We start from the raw sequence: 21,340 nt of genomic DNA, 5'->3' as shown, positions 1-21,340 counted from the left end.
AACGTTTTTTCTCATTACGTCACTGCCCTCGGAAGGTGAGCCCCCTGGAATGTTTGCCCCCCCAATCCCAAACTGCTTCCGGCGCGCCTGATATAGACCTCTGCTCTTGCAGCTGAGTCTAGAATAAAGTCTTGGATTAATTTAAATATTATTTATTATTATGTTGAAATAATGATGTTTGCGTTTTGTAAGCCTGTTCATTTTTGTGTCTTTGTGGTACTAAAACAATCGACAATCATTCGACCCTTTAGGCTTTACTGGGTAGCTATAATCAGATAGATTGTAATTTGCTATTCTGGACAGTAGTCAATTTCCCATATATAACTGTGTTTTCCCCTAGACTTGAGGTCAACTCCCAAACTGACAGAATTATTCGCTGTCATGAAGTAGGATATATATCGCCCTCTATTTTAGCCATGAAACCCGTCACGTCATAGACTGCCGTGCTATTTAGGATAAATAGCCTATATGGAAGTTTGGTAGCAATAATACACGCAAGTCTATGACACTTTATGAACTTCCTGGAACTATGCATAGCGTTATGTGTATAATGTCTGTGTGTGAATTGCCTATCGGCGACTTCTGACTTTCCGTAAGTCAAGTTTTCACGTCCAATTTCGTCGCGATTTCTTTGCCGATGAGGGTATCTCGATAATTCCACGAGAGAGGATTTAATGAACTACGGGATTTTCTGGTTCTCTGAAAGTGGAATTTAGTCAAACTTTTCCGAACCCATCTCGGTCGGACGGACGATTGCGTGGAAAAGGGTTCGTCAAAAATGATGGCGGCCCAGGACGATAAGGCCCCGTTTGATGATAGCAATAAACATTTGTAAGTTGATTTAATTTTACGAAATAAATAAAAATGACCATCATCACTTAGCACCATGTAATTTTAAAGTATCACCTATCAATTCATCATCGTATTTCAAAGATTTGAGTTGTGAGATGATGAAAAACATCGGATATGTTGGGTGATGTCAAGCAGGAAATTCGTTCACACCCATAATGCAGTTAAAATTGGTGTAGTCCCACGCTATCAAATTTGTGTTGGTGAGATGAAACGTAAACTTTTGTTAACTGTGTGTGCGTGAGTCCCTGCTTGCTCCCTGATTTTAAATTGGCATGCAGAACATTTAGTTTGGCTATTTCCTTTAAAATTGTTAATGTTTTATTTTAATAATTAAAAACTGTTGGCAGGCCAGGTCAGGCAGGACTCTGTCTCCGTTGCCATCTCAGCTCGGGGCAGTGCCAGTGCGAGTCTATTCATTTTTTCTATCACTCGGTATCACATTTGATTTGATGGAAATAAACAATTGCTCCATGGTATTTTTGATAAAATATGGAATGAGATATTTGTAGTAAAGCAAAAGTCTGCAATAGATCTAGATCTAGAGATTAGACCAACTTTGACCATGGATGCATGCTGTTGTTTGTATTTCCAGACGTAGACTCTACCTGATTTTTGTATGCATGACATAATTAAAATTACTTGCTCCAATCCTACTCCTAGGCTCCCCCCTTCTCTCACATGGTGCAACCGTAAGCCTACTGTATATCTACATCACCATGCAAGCTGATACTTATAAGCAGCATCTATACATCATGTAGGCCTAGTAACATAGTTGGTGTACGAGTCACTACGACGCGACGTGGACCAAGTTTTTTGTGGCTATTTTTATTAGCGAACTCGATTGAGATGGAGCTTATTCATGATAATATAAAATTTGGAAATCCTGGTAAACCAAGGAATAACTGAATTATTAGGGAACAAATGAAAGTCTGAATTAATTTGTAATAATTGATCGTAACATTTTGTAATAATTGATCGTAATATTTTGAAATAATTGATCGTAAGATTTTGAAATAATTGATCGTAATATTTTGTAATAATTGATCGTAATATTTTGTAATACTTGATCGTAACATTTTGTAATATTTTGTAATAATTGATCGTAAGATTTTGAAATAATTGATCGTAACATTTTGATGCCTTTCTCTGCTCCCTTAGATGGCACTTTGGTGGTATCACCCGATCGGAGACGGACAACCTCCTGATCCAAAAACGACCCGGGACTTTCCTGGTGCGTGACAGCAGGACGTGTCCAGGCGACTCAGTGCTGTGTGTTAGGTAATACAGGGTCTGAGGAGTCGGGCTAATTCGGACCCAGGGACAACCTCGGCCCCAATGCAAAAACAGTTAGTTTTTGCAGGTTAGGGTTAGAATTAGAATTAGGGTTAGGGCCAGGGTTAGGGTAAAATGACAAAAAACTGACCGATTTTGCATTGGGGCCGAGTTGTCCCGGGTTCGAGTTAGTCCGGATCCGATCTGAATATGAATGAGTTTTATTTCACCCAATTGGTCGTACATACCTTCGGTCCCATGCAGGCAACCTTTTTTCCCTTCCCCTCTCATACTGTGTTTGCACAGTTAAAGGGGAAGTCCACCCTGATATTATGTTGGTTTTGATAGAAGCAGAGAAATGAGAGGAACAAGTCAGTGACAGTTAGTTTTCAGAGCAAATTCTCTGCTTAAAAATAAAAAAGTAATGAATTTTTAAAATTCCGATCGATCAAACACAAATTGTCAGCACTGTTTTCTATTTTCCCTTAAGAAAAATTATATGATACATGCACCCTAAATATGATTAATATATTTTTATGCCTCCGTTACGAAGTAGCCGGAGGCATTATGTTTTCGGGTTGTCCGTCCGTCCGTCTGTACGTACGTACGTCTGTACGTACGTACGTACGTCCCGTTCTCGTGATCGCGTTATCTGAAGAACCGATTGATGGATTCCTGCCAAACTTTGGTCATGTATGTATCTTGCAGAGCCGATGAACTGATTAGATTTTGGGGTTACGATGTCAAAGGTCAAAGGTCACAGGGCTCATTATGTATGCAAAAACAGCTCGTGATCGCGTTATCTGAAGAACCGATTGATGGATTCCTGCCAAACTTTGGTCATGTATGTATCTTGCAGAGTCAAAGAACTGATTAGATTTTGGGGTCATGAGGTTAAAGGTCAAAGGTCACAGGGCTCATTATGTATGCAAAAACAGCTCGTGATCGCGTTATCTCAAGAACCGAGTAATGGATTGCTGCCAAACTTAGGTCATGTATGTTACTTGCAGAACCGATGAAGTGATTAGATTTTGGGGTCACGAGGTCAAAGGTCAAAGGCTACAGCGCACATTATGTATGCAAAAACAGCTCGTGATTGCGTTATCTCAAGAACCGATTGATGGATTGCTGCTAAACTTAGGTCATGTATGTTACTTGCAGAGCAGATGAACTGATTAGATTTTGGGGTCATGAGGTGAAAGGTCAAAGGCCACAACGCACATTATGTATGCAAAAACAGCTCGTGATCGCGTTCTCAAGAACCGATTGATGGATTCCTGCCAAAATTAGGTCATGTATGTTACTTGCAGAGCCAATGAACTGAGTAGATTTTTGGTTCATAAGATCAAAGGTCAAAGGTCATGGGCTCATTATGTATGCAAAAATAGCTTGTGAACACATTCTCATTAGAACTGACAGATGGATTACTATTTAACTCAGGACATCTTGCAGAGCCAATGAACTGAGTAGATTTTAGGGTCATGAGGTCAAAGATCAAAGGGTCATATATGTATATGAGAAATTGCTTGTAATCACGATATTCTGAGAACCTGTTAATGGATTACAATTGAACTTGAATTCGAAAAATGTCTTCTGTTTTGGTTTGTAAAATTGCTCTATGACGGAGGCATCATTTTCGACTGCGCGCAGTCGAATTCCATCTAGTTCGATATAACACCGGTATGATCTGTTCCGGTCATATTCTGCTTCTATTAATACCAACTTAATATCAGGGTGGACTTCCCCTTTTAAAGAGTAAAGGGTCAGGATTCACAACAGGTAATGTTGATTAATTTGGTCGTATGCTAACAATATTTACTGTCTATTTTACAGTGAAGTAATATCATTTTAGTATCTCATATTATGACAAGGAAAAAAAAAAAACGAACCAGTTTGTGATACATGTACATGTAAATTATTAGATTTGTAGGAAGCTTGTACAGATTGAATCCATTAAACGTAGGCTCTAGCCGTTCATGTCAAATGAAAAACTAAACTATCAATTAACTTTGTAATGTATATCTAATATTATATATATCTCTCTCTCTCCCTCCCTCTTTTTGTATCTCTCTCTCTGTGTTCTTATCCTTTTCTCTACAGTGAAAATAGTAAGGTATCTCATTATATCATCACGAGGAAAGCGGATCAGTTTGTGATCGGTGATCAGATTTTCTCTACGCTACCTGACATTCTGAACTTCTACCGAGGTCACTATCTAGACACTACCGTCCTAGTCGAACCGGTAAGTAATTCTTCAGACTCTTCCAAGAATTTGTAGACGAAAAAATGCATTGACATAAAAAGAAGATAATATGCCGTTCTTGTATAGCACATCACATTATGATATGACCTCTCTATGGATATTATTACCCTAGCCTTAGCTCCGGCAACTGTAGCGCTCGGAGCATTCAAGGAATCAATCCTACCAGGTACCGACTTACTACACCTGGGTGGAGTGTGGCAAACGTAGTTATAATGTCTTGCCGAAGGACAGTGCTATGGTGGGATTCGAACCCTGTACATTGTGGTTCATAGTCCGGAGACCTATCCACTAGACCAAAAACCTCTATATCTATTCTGCTAGGGATACAGGGTCCTGTTTCATAAAACTTGTTATCAATAACGAATACTATATTCAGGCCTTAAAAAATAAATCATTTTTAGGGCAAGGCCAGTTTGGCCTTAGAGTACCTCATATTTTTAAGGGCACCAAGGCCAAAATATTTTTACAAAAAGGCCATCAAGTATGAGGCAAAAAAAAAATTGATTCTATTTTTGTTAGATGTCATGTGTATTTTATGAAACTTGTGCGGGATCAATTTCCCATGACTTTTAGCACCAGCTTCTTCACAGAATGTATAGAGGTCTACGGTACATACAAACAAGGCGGCGGCCCGCAGGCCTTAGGCTTAGATTAAGCAGCCAGGAACAAGGGGCAATTTTTTTTTTTAAGTTGCCCCTTGCCAACAGGAATTTACCAGTGCAAGGGGCAATTTTCCAAAAACAGATAGCCCCCTAATCTAATTATAAGTTTAAAGATACAATGTTAATTTCATAATGTGAATAGGCCTAGAACGATCAATTTAATAACTTTTTAATCTTAACAATATGAACAGGAAAGATTGATTAAGAACATTAAACTTGCACATTAAACAGTATTTTAAAGTAACTAAAAATATTGATGAGCAAATGAATAAATAAATTGTCAGTTTCACAAACATCGAAAGTCAGAAGGACTTGGCAAGTTTACCGGGTATCCCAAATCGAAATCGCACCTCACACGCAAACCTTCCGCCACACTCTCGGTAGAAGGAGCAAATATGAAGAAATTATCTTTTTAACTGTTGTATAGTCTAGGCCTAACCAATGAAATAAGATGTAAAAATGTCCTTAGACATTCGACAGCTGAAAGTGACATGCTCAGCTCAGTTGCGTAACGTGCGTTCACGAAACCAAAATCGTTCCTCGCACACACACTCTCGCCACTCTTGGTGGGAAGCTGTCGGCCTGGAAGTTTGCCAACGAAACCGATGCACCTTCGGAGATTCGCAGCGCGTAAGTGTACCGTGACTCAAAACGTTCATCGTGGGAAGCTGGCGGGGTAGCTTTTTGCCAAAACGAAGCTAGGTCGGCTGGTGGCAAAATGAGAGTAACTACGATCGAGAACATCGTAGGTGTTCTTAACTTTTGCTTATTAATAAGATAATTCTAAATTCTATTTGAGATGAAATAATAAACTAGACCTACAAACAAACCTAGACAGATCTCTAATGACTATTTGAATGCTTGTTTATTTCTCCATTTGACGATTTGTTTTCTTGATCCTGGCCTTCGATTTGTACGTACGTACGTGCGTCCACAGCATGCACCATATCAAGTGATCGCATGAACGTACGTACGTGCGCTAGAGCATAGCCTATATATAACAAAGGGCGCATTTTCACGGCACTTGCACCTTATTAAAGCACTAAATACGAAGCTAGTAGAGAGCTAGTAGAGAGCTCGTGGGCGGCAAACTGTGCCTTTCATGTATTTTTACTGTTCTAATAATTTAAGGGCGCATTTTCACGGAAAACACTTGCGCCTTGCCGTCTAGTTTTAGGAGATTATGGGCGCAATTGGTGGTTTTATGAGCGCAAATTTCAAAAAAAGGGCACATCCAGTTGGAAAAAGAGGCACGTCGGCCAGTTTTTGGCCGTGAATTTATCTTTTTTGGGGAGGGCATCACGGCCAGTCATAGGGGCATCGATGGCCTGGTCGTCGATGGCCGTCGATTAATTTAAGGCTTGTATATTTCTATAACAAGTTCGCTCTCAACCAATCAGATTGTCACAATTTCAGTGGCTTATAACAGTTATTGTAGCATGTTATCGATAACATGTTTTATGAAACAGGGGCCCAGTGCAATTTCCTATTGTACAGGGCCAAGTTTTAATTAAACTTGTTATCAATAAAAAATACTACATTTTTATAACAAATTCGCTCTCAGCCAATCAAATGCCATGATTTCAGTAGCTTATAACGGTAAATGTACATGTAACTTGTTATTGATAACAAGGTTTATGAAACAGGGCCCACAACCAAACAACATAGGAAGGACAAGTTTCCGATGAGGCTATGTACATGTAGTATGGAAACTTTCTCTTGAAGTGCAACAACCTTCAGGCAGTAGTGTTGTTACTTAAAGGTACTATGTCCCATTTGCAGGCCAAAAAAATGAAAAAGTTAAATTCCAACTGCATTTGAAAGATAATACTAATTTAGAACTTCCCTAAAACAGGTGGGGCTTGAAAATGTCTTCAAGTGGGAAAATAACGACTATTAGTTGTCAAATCGACTTTAGGGCTATAGAGCCCAAAAGTTATAGTCTTGATTTTCAGACAATTGTACCTAATGGTCATACGTTTTATGCTGCGCAAAGATTCAATCAGTTTAATCTTGGCCATCACAAGAAGTGGGTTATTGATGTAGAAAAATGCTCATGTACCCTTTACAACTCTTATCATGTACTGTATGTTCTTACCAAAGAAGAAAAAAGCCAGTCAGTCACTCAATAGTGTCTGACAGTGAAGTCTAGCAAGTAAACAGGTTTCCTTGCAAAATTTGAATATGAGGACACTGCTAACGTTTAAATTTCACAAATAGGACATAATTATATGACATATTCATAATTCCTGCAAAGTTCTACAGCATTTGAGGTTGGCTGCAAAAGGGACATAGTACCTTTAATTAAAGACTTTGGTGAGACTGAATAAATACTATATATACATGTACAGTATATGCTGTATTACTTCTTGAGATGTCACTTCCAAGAATATTAAAGCAACAGTGATTTATAGCATTAATATAATGACAATAAAACGGTGCTTATGAAGTGCTTCCCACCAAAGTCTTTAAGTGCTTTTTCATTAAAAACTTCACAATTGATACATACATAACAACACAGAAATTTTCCCTTCTAAAGGTTCCTGGTATAAATTTCTTTCACTGGTGTTAATGTAAATTCACAAAGATCATTAAAAGGCACTTAAAGTAACAGAAAATGAGAGAGCACATACATGTCAGAGCCGTCGCTTCTAAGAAGCACCTCTTTACTGAGTCGATAAAAAAAAGTGTCATGTCAGTACTTTCCTCATGAATCTGAACCAACGTTTAAAGGCACAAACATGGCACTGTCTCAAGAAACTTGTTATCAACAAACAACTAGTAACAATAATGGAAGCTACTGAAACCATGGCATTGTATTGGCTGTCAGATGAGTTGTTTAAAGGCCAACTGCACTACTTGTAGCTACTTGCGCCCTCTATATAACAAACCATGCCTAATCGGTGACCATTGGTCCCCCATGATCCTCTTTTTATTATGTTAACTGAGAGCTGAGTTGATGAGATAACCACCTGTCCAGTGACCTTGCAGGGCAGTCTAATCCCTCCTGTACACTATGGCAGATACGCTTTAAGAATAGAAGACTTAATTTTTTTAGCAGGCCATATTGAACTATTCAATTCAGTGTGCTGATTAAGTATTAGGCTCAGCTACATGTAAGTAAGAATTCCTAACCGAAATCATTAATATAATTGTGTCTTTTAAGTGCAGACAACAAATAAAAGGGAAAGCAGAAATTTTTGTTAAATTGATCCAGTATTTTCTTTGTGCACAGGACAAATTTAAAGTATCAATTTATCAAATAACATTGAACTCTCCACAGAAAACTAGGAATCAATTTGAGTTTCAGTTTCAGGGATCAATTGTATTTATTTTTTAGATGCAAGCTCCATGAAGTAGGATTGCTTCATCAACATATGATGTTAAAGGGGAAGTCCATCCTAATATCATTTTGGTTTTAATAGATGCAGAGAAGTGAGAGGAACAGGTCAGTTAATGTTTGAGCAAAATCTGATTAAAACTAAGAGAGTTATAGATGAATCATATGCAAATTGGCAACTCTGCGACATATCTCTCCCATTTAATCTGCACCCCTCAAAAAAAAAAAAAAAAAAAAAAAAAAAAAAAAAAAAAAAAAAAAAAAAAAATCAGAATTTTCTATTTTCTCTATAGTTATTGCAAATATGTTTTTATACAACCCCTGTATTTAACAAATCTTATTACATCATCAATCAATAACTACCGGTAAGAAAATGAAATTTATGAAATGTGTGTACAGAGCGAATTGGAATTTGTCTACTATAAGACCACCTGTCTACAAAGACCACTTTCTGTGTTTCCCTTGGGCGGTCGATATCTAGACAGGATTGAATGTTCATTGCACATGTACACACTCATACATGTTTCCATGACGTGGGCACTAATCCAGTCCATCTGTATTCTTTTATGCACAGTTTGTACGTGGATGTACAGTACATGGCCTATGTCATCACACCTTGTTCACACAGAACTCATTTTCATGTAATTTCCTTACTTGCCAAGCAATCAAGCATGGTTTTTTTGTGTATTGTCCAGGCAGTGGGGATTCCCCTCTCTGTCTTTTAATAGCAGCATGGAACACGCCCATGGCATATTTACAACCTTTCATAAAACGGGCGTTAATCCAACATCTCTCTCATCATGGAATACACCTTTGTTTCTGTTTCAGGTGTAAATTAAGGACTCGTTTGTACACATACCAGTTTCTTTTTACATGTTTGAGGACACACACGTTTGTAGGAATATATAACATTCTGTGGACGATATAGAAATTTACTGCATAACTGTGGACCTTTAATATATACATGTATGCACTCTATGAAGTTCAAAGAAATCCTTAACAACTAGAGTCCTAGATGCTTGAAAACTTAAAGAATTCATACACGAATAAGTACTTTTTCCAAAAACTGGACATTTCTTTTCTGGTGTAATTTGAGGACTCGTTTGTACACGTACTAGTACACGTATCTATTTTTTGAGGACAAACACGTTTGTAGGAATATAACATTCTGAGGACAATATGGAAATTTACTGCTTAACTAAGAACCATTAATATACATTTTCTGTGCCAAGGGAGCACCTAAATAAACACCCCTTTATACATGTACAATGTCAAAGGAGGTGCACACCCTCTTATTTCTTGTTTGTTCGATCTTATGTTTGATCCTATGTTTGACCTCATGTATGTTTGATCTCACTCTTATTTTTATTATTATATATGCATGATTTATTGAATAAAGAACAGATGTAATAGTTGTGTGTTTATTATAAGCTATGGTAAATATTTATTTAGTCAGAATATGGTGCGCTTAGAGACACCAGTATTAAGCGCCTAATGAATATTGTGTATTATTATTATTATATATTTACAAATATATATAATATGGAAGGCCCCCAAATTTTAAGCAATTTACAGGGTTTTCGAACCAAAGACCTGTTACATGTAGTCTGTGTGTTGTCGTCAAAATGAAGGTACGCCCGGTACAATGTTGTCCATGGTTTGTTATTGTAGACAGATATGCACAACATGTACATGTACATGTACCGGTATGTGTGACCTGACACATCACACCCTGTTTACACATGATCTCCTGGCTTTGGCATGATTTCCTATTGCTTTGTGTGATGTCTCAAGGTTCTTCTTTAATAGCGAGTGTGAACAGATCCCTCTCATTAACTGCACAACCCTGAAGTAATCAGGCTGTGTGCCAAAACGGATTAATGCTCAGCGGAAATTAGTCTACATGTTCATTGGAAGTGTAACGTTAGACTTACTGATAATATCCTGCTGCCCTCGTTTGGCTGTCTGAGCCTCTCTCTCTCTCTCTTCCTCTTACCTCCCTTTCTTTCGCTCTCTCCTTATCTACAGTGTACCGGTATGTCTTTCTCTTTCCCTCTCTCTCCTTATCTAGATGTCTTTCTCTCTCCCTCTCTCCTTATCTAGATGTCTTTCTCTATCCCCCTCTCTCTCTCTCCTTATATAGATGTCTTTTTCTCTTCCCCCCCTCTCTCTCTCTCCTTATCTAGATGTCTTTCTCTCTCTCCTTATCTATAAATTATGTCTTTCTCTCTCTCTCTCTCTCTCTCTCCCTCTTTCATATACATTTTCAAGTTAATGCATTGACATTTTTCACAATGTGAATGGGTCATGTCAGTGAAAGTCAGTGTTAACAGGATCTGTACAAGTCACTGCGTTAAACTTTATTTAAATTCACCTGAATTTACATTTTCAAGTTTATGCATTGACGATGTTTACAATGTGAATGGGGCATGTACATGTACATCTGTTATGATACAGTACACGAATGTACATGTACATGTAGATATGCATACACCTTGTGACCACTTCACACTGACATTTTCAAGTTTATGCATTGACTATGTCTACCATGTGAAATGTGAATGGGGCATGTCGATCTGATATGATACAGCACACGTACACATATGTACACGTAGATACACCTTGTGACCACTTCACACTGACATTTTAATCCTATATTAATCCTAACAATGTTCGTTCCTCCTCTACCTGCCAGTGTCCCAAGAACAGGATGGTTCAGCCTCCTCCTCAGCTCCCAGTATCATCACCACCGGTAGGTAAAGGGGGATTCCCCCACCCTTCCCCATCATACCTTGCATGCATGGAGCATCTGTGAGTGTGTGTGTGTGTTTGCATGGCATGTAAATGGCTTTCTCATTGGCTATCAGGCTATCGCAGTGTGAAAAATACTTTTCTGTTTGCGGGAGCTATTTTATGATTTGGTGCTGCAAGAGCAATTTTCTTACAGTGATATTGAAAGTATTACATCGTTTTTTACCAGAGCATTTTTTTCAATTTACATAAGCACCCCCTTTGGAGCTTTCAATTCTCAAGAGTTAATTTGCTTGGGTGTTTTTTTGTGATTTTTTGTTTGTTTGTCATTGCTGGGCTACTCTGATTAGTCTGCAGACACAGACTCTCATTTGATACTTCAACACAATTTCATAAAGTCTTGAGCAGAGCCTTCATGTATACGTAGCTTGGTCAGTCTCTGGCTGCATGTAAAACACAGAGCCTTTGTGGAGCACTAGACTATTCAGTCTACATTCATCATAGAGGCTGTTCACACCGGCAGAGATAGCGCGCGCTATCTCGCGCTATCTCTGCGGTTTGGAAGGTACAACGTCGTTTCGGTCCGCCCAACAGCAAGCCACGGCGAGCCAAATCGGCGTGCCACTGGAGCACCTCTTGGGGGTGGTCCACGAGAGATAGCGCGGGCTAGAAAACAGGGGGTGCTACGATAGACCGCGCTATCTCATTGCGGTGTGAACAGCCTCATAGTCTCTTATAAAAATAAAGATCTCATGCCTTAATAGTAATTGTTTCAGCCACTGTTATGCACTAGAATTTGACTTGAATTCACATTTATGCAATTATCTTATGAAATTCATGTAAAATAGTTTTAAAGCAAATGCCTTTAATTTGCAAATAAAAAAGTTCACCAAAGACCTTCTTCTTTCTTTTGCTGCTTTTAGTTTGAACATCTAATGTGGCTATGTTGTGTTTTGCATGTCTCGTGCTATTAATTATAAAAAAATACATACCATACGTGTATACAGGTATACCCCGTATTATGAAATTGTGCATGCATGCATTTTTGTTTGTGTGGCTTGAATAACATGTCTGCAAAACGTTATAAATGGTACATTTATTGTAAGAACTTGGGAAGCTCCAGAAAAAATGCATCAAAAGCTACAAGCACATTTTGTTTCCTTCTACATTTTTTCTTCTTTTCGCTATTGCTAAAAGTAACTCAAAATTGCTGAATTAAGAAATAAAACACTTTTTGATGTACAAGTGCACATACTTTATCAGCAGCTTTATCACCATCCTCTTGCATTATTGAAGAAAAACACTCTTTTTCAGGTGCTACCTGTACAGTATATATCGTCGCTGTTTTCACGAAGTGACGGTAGTGAAAAAAAATTGCATTCACTTTGCGTTACGATTTTCCTCACTACCGTCACTTCGTGAAAACAAGGACGATATGTACTTGTCCAGGGGGTGTTTCACAAAGATCCTAAGTAGAACTAAACACTAAGTTAGACTTACAAATTATGGACAGCCATTAGAGCCTTAAAATTAAATATATTCAAAAGCAGAAATTCAAGTATTTTAGACTTTTTTTTTTATAAATTCCACATCAAGAACATGAAATCTCCTTGATGATAGAAAATATGAATGATTTAAATCAACATTTTATGCCTTTCAAAATAACTTTTACAAAATATTTTCAAAGATGCTAACGGCTTTCCATAATTATTAAGTCCAACTTAGAGATAAGTTCAACTTAGAATCTTTGTGAAACACCCCCCAGAAACAATCAATCATTTTGATAAATGGAAATATGACTACCGGTCTATTTTGGTAAGAGTATTGGTTATCAATTTACAGCTTTGATTTAACAGTACAAGTAGAGTATGACACAGAATCTTTTAAGCAGATTATTTGTTCTGCATCGACCCCCAAAACAAAACAAAACAAATCAAAAATCAATCATATCACACCTATTATTAAAGTAAAGACCAATCGATTGCCTTATGTACCAATTCAGTAACTCTTTGAATAGCTCTGTTTCGTTTAGTTGCACTTGTCTAATTGTCTGTATTGCCAATTTAAAGGCCCACTGCACTACTTGTAGCTACTTGCGCCCTCTATATAACAAACAATGCCTAATCGGTGACCATTGGTCCCCCATGATCCTCTTTTTCTTATGTTAACTGAGAGCTGAGTTGATGAGATAACCATCTGTCCAGTGACCTTGCAGGGCAGTCTAATCCCTCCTGTAAACTACGGCAGATAAGCTTTAAAGAGGAAGCTACAGAATAAAAAGAAAAAAGAGGAGCTACAGTGTATATAAAACTGAGAGCCCTTTAAGAGGAATCTGTATTTGTTGACAAATATTGTTACCATAGATACACAGCACAGTGATTAGAAAATGTAAAAATCCCTAGTATCTGCTTGTGCATTTAACATTTGAAGCATTTTAGTTATTTAGTTATTTTAGTTATTTTAGTTTTAGTTATTAATTTTTTTTTGCGTAGCCTAATCTGTTGTCTTGCCATCATGCCTTTTGCAAACCCGGATATGTAGTATCTGAGATTCGCATCTGAAGCACACAATGTGTACATTATTATTCTAGGCCTTATCATTGCATCGCATGTGAATGTATGTGTATGCATGGAACCTTTGAAAATTTCATACAAATATTTGCACAGGTCCGATTCTACCCTGAGATTCTGATCTTTTCAGGCACATTGCGACACACTCTCTATATTTGCATGTACTTGTACTTGTAATTGTGCTATTTTGGGCTGAGGTTACAATGTCAGTGTTGCAAAAAATCTTTTTTTTTGTTCTTCCTCATGTGATGATGTCATAGGGGAATTCCCCTGTCGTGCACTGAGACCTACATTGTATATTTAGCCCATACAGTTTAGATGTAGACATTCTAGCATAAATGTTACATGTACACGAATAAAGCTCACGCCTTTGCCTTTTTTCATTATTTTTTCATTAGTATTATTATTCTTTGTTAAATAATAATATACTGCACATATTACAAATTAAAAAAAAGAATTGTGGCAAAGTGAGGATTTAATGTTGCTTGAAAATCATCTTTGTGCATCTTTATTTTTCTTTTTTTTCATTTGCTTTGTTTTCTAAATCCTTTACCTCAACTCATGACCCAACTCTAAATAGCTAGAAAACATGTTTGTGTACATGCACATGGTACCTTTAACCCTTTCATGAAATTTATTTTTATAAAAAAAGGGTTAAATTGATCACATGTTGTTTTTCAAATTGGTAACAACAATATTTTTCTTTTAAAGCTAAGTCGTTCAAATAAAATGCAATGTTTCTGAAAACTTAATAATGCATATTAGTAATATTTTTTGGAGAAGTTAAAAAATTACAAATTTTATAGAAAATAACGATCTTGAACCCCACAGCATGTCGTTAATTTGAGAATTTTAAGGCTCACAATCCTTTTGATAATTCCTGGCCTGTAACCCAATGTGGTCAGTGAACAACAATAGGCATGTAGCGTGTGCAGAAATTTGTGCCTTTTCTTTTCTTTTCATAATGTTTCCCCTACATGTACCTAGCACCAATTAATGTACCGGTATGCATTTTGGCTATTGAAATCCAATTGTTCATAACAGGTTAATGAAATAATTTGTAAATGGGCATTTAACAAAGATTTGTGCATTAAATTTGATTACGTTACGAAAATGTTCAATTCATACATTACCAGCAAAAAAATATATGGGGGCTCAGGGCGCAGTAGCCACCAAAATGCCAAAAAGAGCCCCCAAAAGTCATAAAAGGCCCCCAAAAGGCCCCCAAAAATTTGCATAAAGTTCAATGCAAAACAAATTTAAGATTGATGTTTTCATGCAAGCAAGCTTGAAAAGTAGCCCCCGAAATGTTTTAAATATGTTTTTCCCTGACTACCAATAAGCTATTAAACTGTTTTGTCTTTTGAATGGTCCAGTTGAACGAGAGAAAACCGCCCACACCGAACCCGGATGTTCCTCCTGTCACTCCTATACCGCCACCTGCCATCGTCAGCAATGCAGAGAGATTCAGAGTTAAATATGACTTCTCAAGTGAGGTGAGTACTGTATCCTAACCCTAAACCTAAACTCTACCCTACGGTTGCTGGAGCCTAGTTAAATAGTTACCAGCCTAAACTGTAGTTAGTTACCAGCTAGTTAGCAGCTAGTTAGCAGCCTCGCTAATCCTCAGCAATGCAGAGAGATTCATAGTTGAATATGACTTCTCTAGTGAGGCAAGTATCTTAACCTTAACCTTAAACCTACGGTTGCTGCAGCCTAGTTAAATAGTTACCAGTCTAGTTAGTTTTTGGCTAGTTAGCAATGCAGAGAGATTCAGAGTTAAACATGACTTCTCTAGTGAGGTGAGTATCCTAACCTTAACCCTAAACCTACGGTTGCTGCAGCCTAGTTAAATAGTTACCAGTCTAGTTAGTTTTTGGCTAGTTAGCAATGCAGAGAGATTCAGAGTTAAACATGACTTCTCTAGTGAGGTGAGTATCCTAACCTTAACCCTAAACCTACGGTTGCTGCAACCTAGTTAAATAGTTACCATCCTAGTTAATTACCAGCTAGTTATCAATGCAGAGAGATTCTGAGTTAAATATGACTTCCCGAGTGAGGTAAGTATCCTAACTCTCTTAAACCTAACCCTATGGTTGCTGCAGCCTAGTTTAATAGTTACCAGCTAGCTAGATAGTAATATTAATTAATTAAAAAAATTGATAAATGGGGGAAGAGTAAGGGGGAGGAGTATAAAGTATGTGCCTTCCAAGAGGGAGGCAAACAAATGAACTTAAATGTATAATGGTCATTTAGAGTGAAATGCAACACATTTGCATGGAAAAGTGGGACTTCTATCAGTTGCTACGGGGATAACAAAAGCAGGAGTTTTAATATGGTTGCTTGGCAGGATGTCTTGTGGTCTATGGCACCCGGAACTTTCAATTTCAAGCCCATGTGTGGTTGGAATAGCATCTGTTTGGAGCCAGAAGGGCATTAAATCATGAATATACAGATGTACTTTAAAGTTCCACGGCACTACTAGATACTTGTGCCCTCTATATAGCAAACAATGCCTAATTGGTGCCTGTTGGTCCCCCATGATCCCCTTTTTGATGAGATAGCCACCTGTCAGTGACCTTGCAGAGAGGTCTTATCCCCCCTGATCACACTAGTGATGTACTTTAACATAGAGTTAATGTCCTTCTGGCTCTGTCTGGCCAGGTGATATGTTCAGGAAGGTGTTTCACAAAGACTAAGATTGACTTTAAGTTGGACTTAACTATGGCAGGCTGCCATGCCACTAGTTCCTCTCACCATTCCTGGCATTGTTTTCTCAAGGGAAGTACCAATCTTTGTCACAAATCTACAGAATTTACATTTTTTGATAGTTCATTATTGAAGGGAAAAAAATATTATCTAAAGATCATAATTGAGAGACCAATGATTTGAGGAGGGAGTTGGCTCAGTCGGTAAAGCGTCTGCCTGTCGAACCAAAGATCCCGGGTTCGACTCCTACCCAGGCGGATGACTGAAGCCTGCGTTGTGTGTTAACGTGCCCCTTCCCTTGTTCATAGATGCAGGTTATGTCAAGTGGAAAACACTCCGTCCCTCGGATAGGACATTAAATGGAGGCCCCATGTACAGGAGAGTCACAACCCTTGCACATTAAGAACCCATTGCACTAATCGTATAAGAGAGGGGGAAACCCCGGTGTAATGGTCCACCTGCATACCCCAACCAGGCCGAGTATACGGCATCTGCAAGAATCTTCAGTATTGAAGGAGGCAGATTATCTTGAAGAAGAAGAAGAAGAAGAGAGCAAACAGTGGCGTGAATGGCCTGCCATAATTAAAGTCGATCTTAGTCTTTGTGAAACACTCCCCTGTTCCTTCCTATGTAGCTTCAAAAGCAAACTATTCAAACATAGAACAGGAAAACAACATATTCGCTGTAAACGATTCTGAAAGTCACACTCCATGCAACACTTAGCATGATGATGTACTTTTCTATAATCTAATAATCATACATACATGTAGCAAGAGAACTTGAATTTGAAACTTGAAAATAACAAATATCAAAACATAATTGAGCAGAAGAAACATGTCTGATCTACCTTGTACCTCCTTCCAGGATGTTTATAAGCACTGTTTGTTTTTGTATGGGAATTAGTAAAACCGTGTTTCCTTGCAACCGTTTCCTTTCCTACTCAATGATTGATTAGTCTGTCATTTAAGACTCTAGATTTGGAGGAAATAAATGTTTGAGTTTGGAGGGATTTGTAAGGAGCTCTTTTGATTCCTGCTAGACACACAATCGTCTGTTTGAAACTACACATGTACATGTTTACTCATGTAATATTTTCAGGTTTTTGAATTGTATGTTTCTTCTTTTTTTTTAACAAATTGCTCATAAACTTCTGTTGTGAATAAAAGTGCTGTATCCATACAGTGCAGAGGCATATATTTTCTTCTATCTTCTGCTTTTCGTCTTCATATCCAGGATGCATTGCAACATAAAAAGAACACCACCTTATTTCCCCCTCTTGTTGAGGGAGCTCTTTTGAGTTTTTCTGTGGCGTAACACTGTTTGAGTGTTTGAGATCTCTTTTCTGTGCTGATCAGACCTCGCCAGTAACATTAACAATTTTTTTTTCATAGCCAGATCGCTCATTGTTCTTTTTTCTCTCCTTTTTCTGCTAGGATGCCGATGATCTACCGGCACAGAAGAACGAGATTCTGACGTTAATTAATCGAGACGAAGCTGATTGGTGGACGATGCGCAACTCAAGAGGGCAGGAAGGCCAGTTCCCCGTACCATGGATGGAGGCTGTAAGCAGAAAATAACAAAAGAAAATTATTCAGGATTTGTTTCTTTTCCTGTTATCATGAGATTTGCACTAAAAATGAAATGATGTACATGGGGACAAACAAAAACAAAAACAACAAAATTATCATGGATGAGGAGTACATTACAGTATGAAAGTTACAGAACGAAAAAGAACTTTGAGACACTTTCTATAGAAATTCATGACTACAAATAGTTGCATTTCAAGTTCATCCTTTGGTCTGTCTTATACGATATCTCATAGGGTTATTTCACTTTCTTCTTCTTTCTCCTCAGGTATATCCCTCTGTTTATTCAGGCCTCAACTCCGTGGGGGGGGGGGGGGGGGGGGGGGTTGAGTTATTAGTTTTGAGTGTCAATGTGCATTACATCACTCTTTAATATTTTGAAATTTTGGGTTGTTCTGACTGAAAATTCTGAGGGGCGTCTGTAAAGGACCTTTGTTTAATAGTGTTGCACCTCAGTTTATTTTCATCTAATTGAATATGCCTTTTTTTTTTTTTCTTTACTCATCTTTCTCCATCTTTCTTTCTTTGACCTCTGATCTTCCTTCTATTCTCCAGCAGCTGCCGGTTGAACCACCCCCAGAGGTATACCGCACTGTCACATCGTACGGTAGAGCGACGCAGAGAAGAATTCCCAACGCATATGACACGACACAACTTAAATTTGAGGTAGGTACCAGGTGTTATCCACATACCTCATTCAAACCAGAGACCAACACCAGTCTGACTGCAGTACATTCCCCAGAATGGCAAAGTTTCAGTCAGATTGGCATTCTGACTTCTGGTATGGTATCAGGGCTTGCTCCAATGCATTACACACTGGGTGCTAATAGCGTGCCTTTGGGAACTCCAGAAATAGAAATACCAAGGGGGAAGTCCTATCTGACAAGGGTACATACATGGCACATGGGTGATATATGTCAATGTATCTTATTAGAATGTTATACCCAAAGGTATACTGCACTGTCACATCATATAGCAAAGCAGTACAGAGAAGAATTCCCAACGCATAATATGACACACAAAACTAAAATGTCCATTTCTGGAGTTCCCCCAGGCACTAAGTGTGTAATGAAACAGGTACCTAGATAACATTTTAAACACCATTCACCACCAGTCTGACGGCAGAAGGAACCATAAAGCACCTTACGCCGAATGGCTAAGTTTCAGTCAGATTGGCATTCTGACTTCTGGTATGGTATAAGGGTTTGCTCCAGCGCATTACACACTGGGTGCTAATAGCGTGCCTTGGGGAACTCCAGAAATGGAAATACCAAGGGGGAAGTCCTATTTGGCAAGGGTACTTTATAAGGGTGATGAATATCTGTCAATGAGTTAAAATACTTTGTTCTTTCTAGTCCATTCCCCCTAGTATGCTGCAGATTCAATTTACTAGGTTTGGACCAAATATAGATAATTTTTGGCAGAGAATCCTTTATTCGTCCTCTCCTTCTGTAAGATAAATATTGGCCTATGAAAAGGCCCCTTCCTTGAGCTTGGAAGTAAACAAACTTTCCCTTGAAAGTGACTTACTTGAAACATTTTTTTCAATTCATGCAATAAGTCTTCTATTCAGAGCTACGATACAATGACTTTAAATCCCATCCCCCTTGTTTGCCACACTAGACCCAGGTGAGGTAAATGGGTACCTGGTAGGATTATTCCTTTAAATGCAAAGCTAGGGTAATAACTTCCAAAGCTCTTTGGAAGCACATAGAGACGTTATATAATGTGAAATGCGCTATAGAAGAACCTAATATTATTATTATTACCATGTGCGTCGACCAATAGGCCTTGTGCGTTATTGTTCCAATTATCGAATCGAATGATTGACCGCTGCGCTGGTCCTCCCGTAGAGTATGAAACACGCTTGCTTACATTAGTTTTTATCACCTGACGAAGTGTTGCAGCGGCGCACGAAACGTTGTGATCTTTTAGATCCCTTATTGACCACATTGCGAGACAAGCGAATATCACTAGTGATATTATTTTCGATATTATTATTTTTTTTTTTTGCAGAGAGGAGACATTGTGAAAATAATCAAACAGCATATGAGCGGATACTGGGAAGGAGAACTAGTCAAAGACGGAACTCAAGGATTCTTCCCATTTACATTTGTAGAACTCCTTCCCCCGGAGGAAGCGGATAGAATAGGACAGAACGCCAGTCAAAACGGCATGGAAGGCAACAACTCTCTTCTGAACTGAGCCTGGACTCTTATCATATTATTTTTGTCGAAACCGCGACTTGAAATCGCTCGAGGAGAGAAACGTATGAACGTGCTCCTATATTATGTGTATAGTAATCATCTATAATGAACCAAGAATGAATAGATTTGTAACCGTGCAAGGAGTGATTGTGTGGAGCACTGAAGTGGTGGCAGGAGTGGGAATCGTGGAGGATCAGGGATCAGGAATGGGATCAGAAATGGGTTCAGGAACGGGATCACGGAGGATCGGACAGGAGTGGGATCATGGATGATCGGGGATCGTTATGTTGCCATTGATAAAGACACGCAAACGGGAGTTTCAGTGTGAATCGCATCACAATTCACCGACAACGAACTTGATGGCATCCTCGATGTAGCAACGAACGAATCTCGCATGCAGCGAACTTGTGATCTAACCTAAAGATCACTCAGCATCATGTCGATAAGATATTTAGAACAGCACGTGGTCCTGGCTCGGACGTGGAAAGTGCGTGGATGACTTTTCTTTATGGGGCGGTCCTTGAGAAGTGCATTGTTGAAGGACTACTCCTGGAATGCAGAAAATGAATGCAGATTTTGTAAGCCACAGCGATAGGGGATCATGCCGAAAGTGAATGCAGGAGTTGAATGCAGGAGCTGAATGCATATGAAAATGTCTTGTAGCAGGTGGATACCCAATCAGTGTCGACTCCCCATGAAAGCCAAGCTTATGTGTCTTTAAGTTGCGTCAGGAGTGGGATCGTGCATGTTGAGAGTGTTACCACTTAAACATAGCACAAAGCAGAGGGAGTTCCTTCCCAGGCAGAGTATGTCTACGGAAAGAACAATGATGATCAGCAAAGGATGTCACGAGTTGGATCTTGCCGATAGTGGATCATGGCCAAAGTGAATGCAGGAGGTGAATGCAGGAGATGAATGCAGGAGTTGAATGCAGAAAATGAATGGAGATCTTGTAAGCAACAGCGATAGTGGATCAATGCCGAAAGTGAATGCAGGAGTTGAATGCAGGACGTGAATGCAGGAAATGAATGCAGATCTTGTAAGCAACATCGATAGTGGATCATGTTGAAAGTGAATGCAGGAGGTGAATGCCGAAGATGAATGCAGAAAATGAATGCAGAAAATGAA

The 21,340-nt window shown here is 38.6% G+C and overlaps 1 protein-coding gene across 3 annotated transcripts; it reads left to right on the top strand.

The window, feature by feature from the left end:
- The first annotated feature begins 435 nt into the window (after positions 1 to 435).
- Positions 436 to 20,744, top strand: LOC577062 (crk-like protein). 3 transcript variants are annotated; one of them, XM_011684738.2, is made up of 8 exons: positions 436 to 831; positions 2,011 to 2,130; positions 4,225 to 4,366; positions 11,085 to 11,141; positions 15,087 to 15,206; positions 17,853 to 17,981; positions 18,564 to 18,671; positions 20,022 to 20,744. In XM_011684738.2, the coding sequence occupies exons 1-8, from the start codon at positions 779 to 781 to the stop codon at positions 20,208 to 20,210; spliced, it is 918 nt and encodes a 305-aa protein (XP_011683040.1). In that variant the 5' UTR covers positions 436 to 778; the 3' UTR covers positions 20,211 to 20,744. The 3 variants fall into 3 exon arrangements, with proteins under 3 accessions (XP_011683040.1, XP_782409.3, XP_011683041.1); XM_777316.5 differs by having other exon boundaries at positions 18,561 to 18,671; XM_011684739.2 differs by lacking the exon at positions 11,085 to 11,141 and having other exon boundaries at positions 438 to 831; positions 18,561 to 18,671.
- Positions 20,745 to 21,340: the final 596 nt, after the last annotated feature.

Source organism: Strongylocentrotus purpuratus, unplaced genomic scaffold, assembly GCF_000002235.5.
Source record: "Strongylocentrotus purpuratus isolate Spur 01 unplaced genomic scaffold, Spur_5.0 spur5_scaffold_20, whole genome shotgun sequence".
In the NCBI taxonomy this organism is placed as follows: Eukaryota; Metazoa; Echinodermata; class Echinoidea; order Camarodonta; family Strongylocentrotidae; genus Strongylocentrotus; species Strongylocentrotus purpuratus.
The sequence above is the reverse complement of the archived record's forward strand: the minus strand, read 5'-3'. Positions and strand labels throughout refer to the sequence as shown.

Coding starts and splice junctions, on each gene's coding strand:
- LOC577062 (XM_777316.5), top strand. CDS start 779: ATGATGGCGGCCCAGGACGATAAGGCCCCGTTTGATGATAGCAATAAA. Junction 4,367..11,084: donor CTACCGTCCTAGTCGAACCG/GTAAGTAATTCT, acceptor TCTACCTGCCAG/TGTCCCAAGAACAGGATGGT. Junction 11,142..15,086: donor TCCCAGTATCATCACCACCG/GTAGGTAAAGGG, acceptor TGAATGGTCCAG/TTGAACGAGAGAAAACCGCC.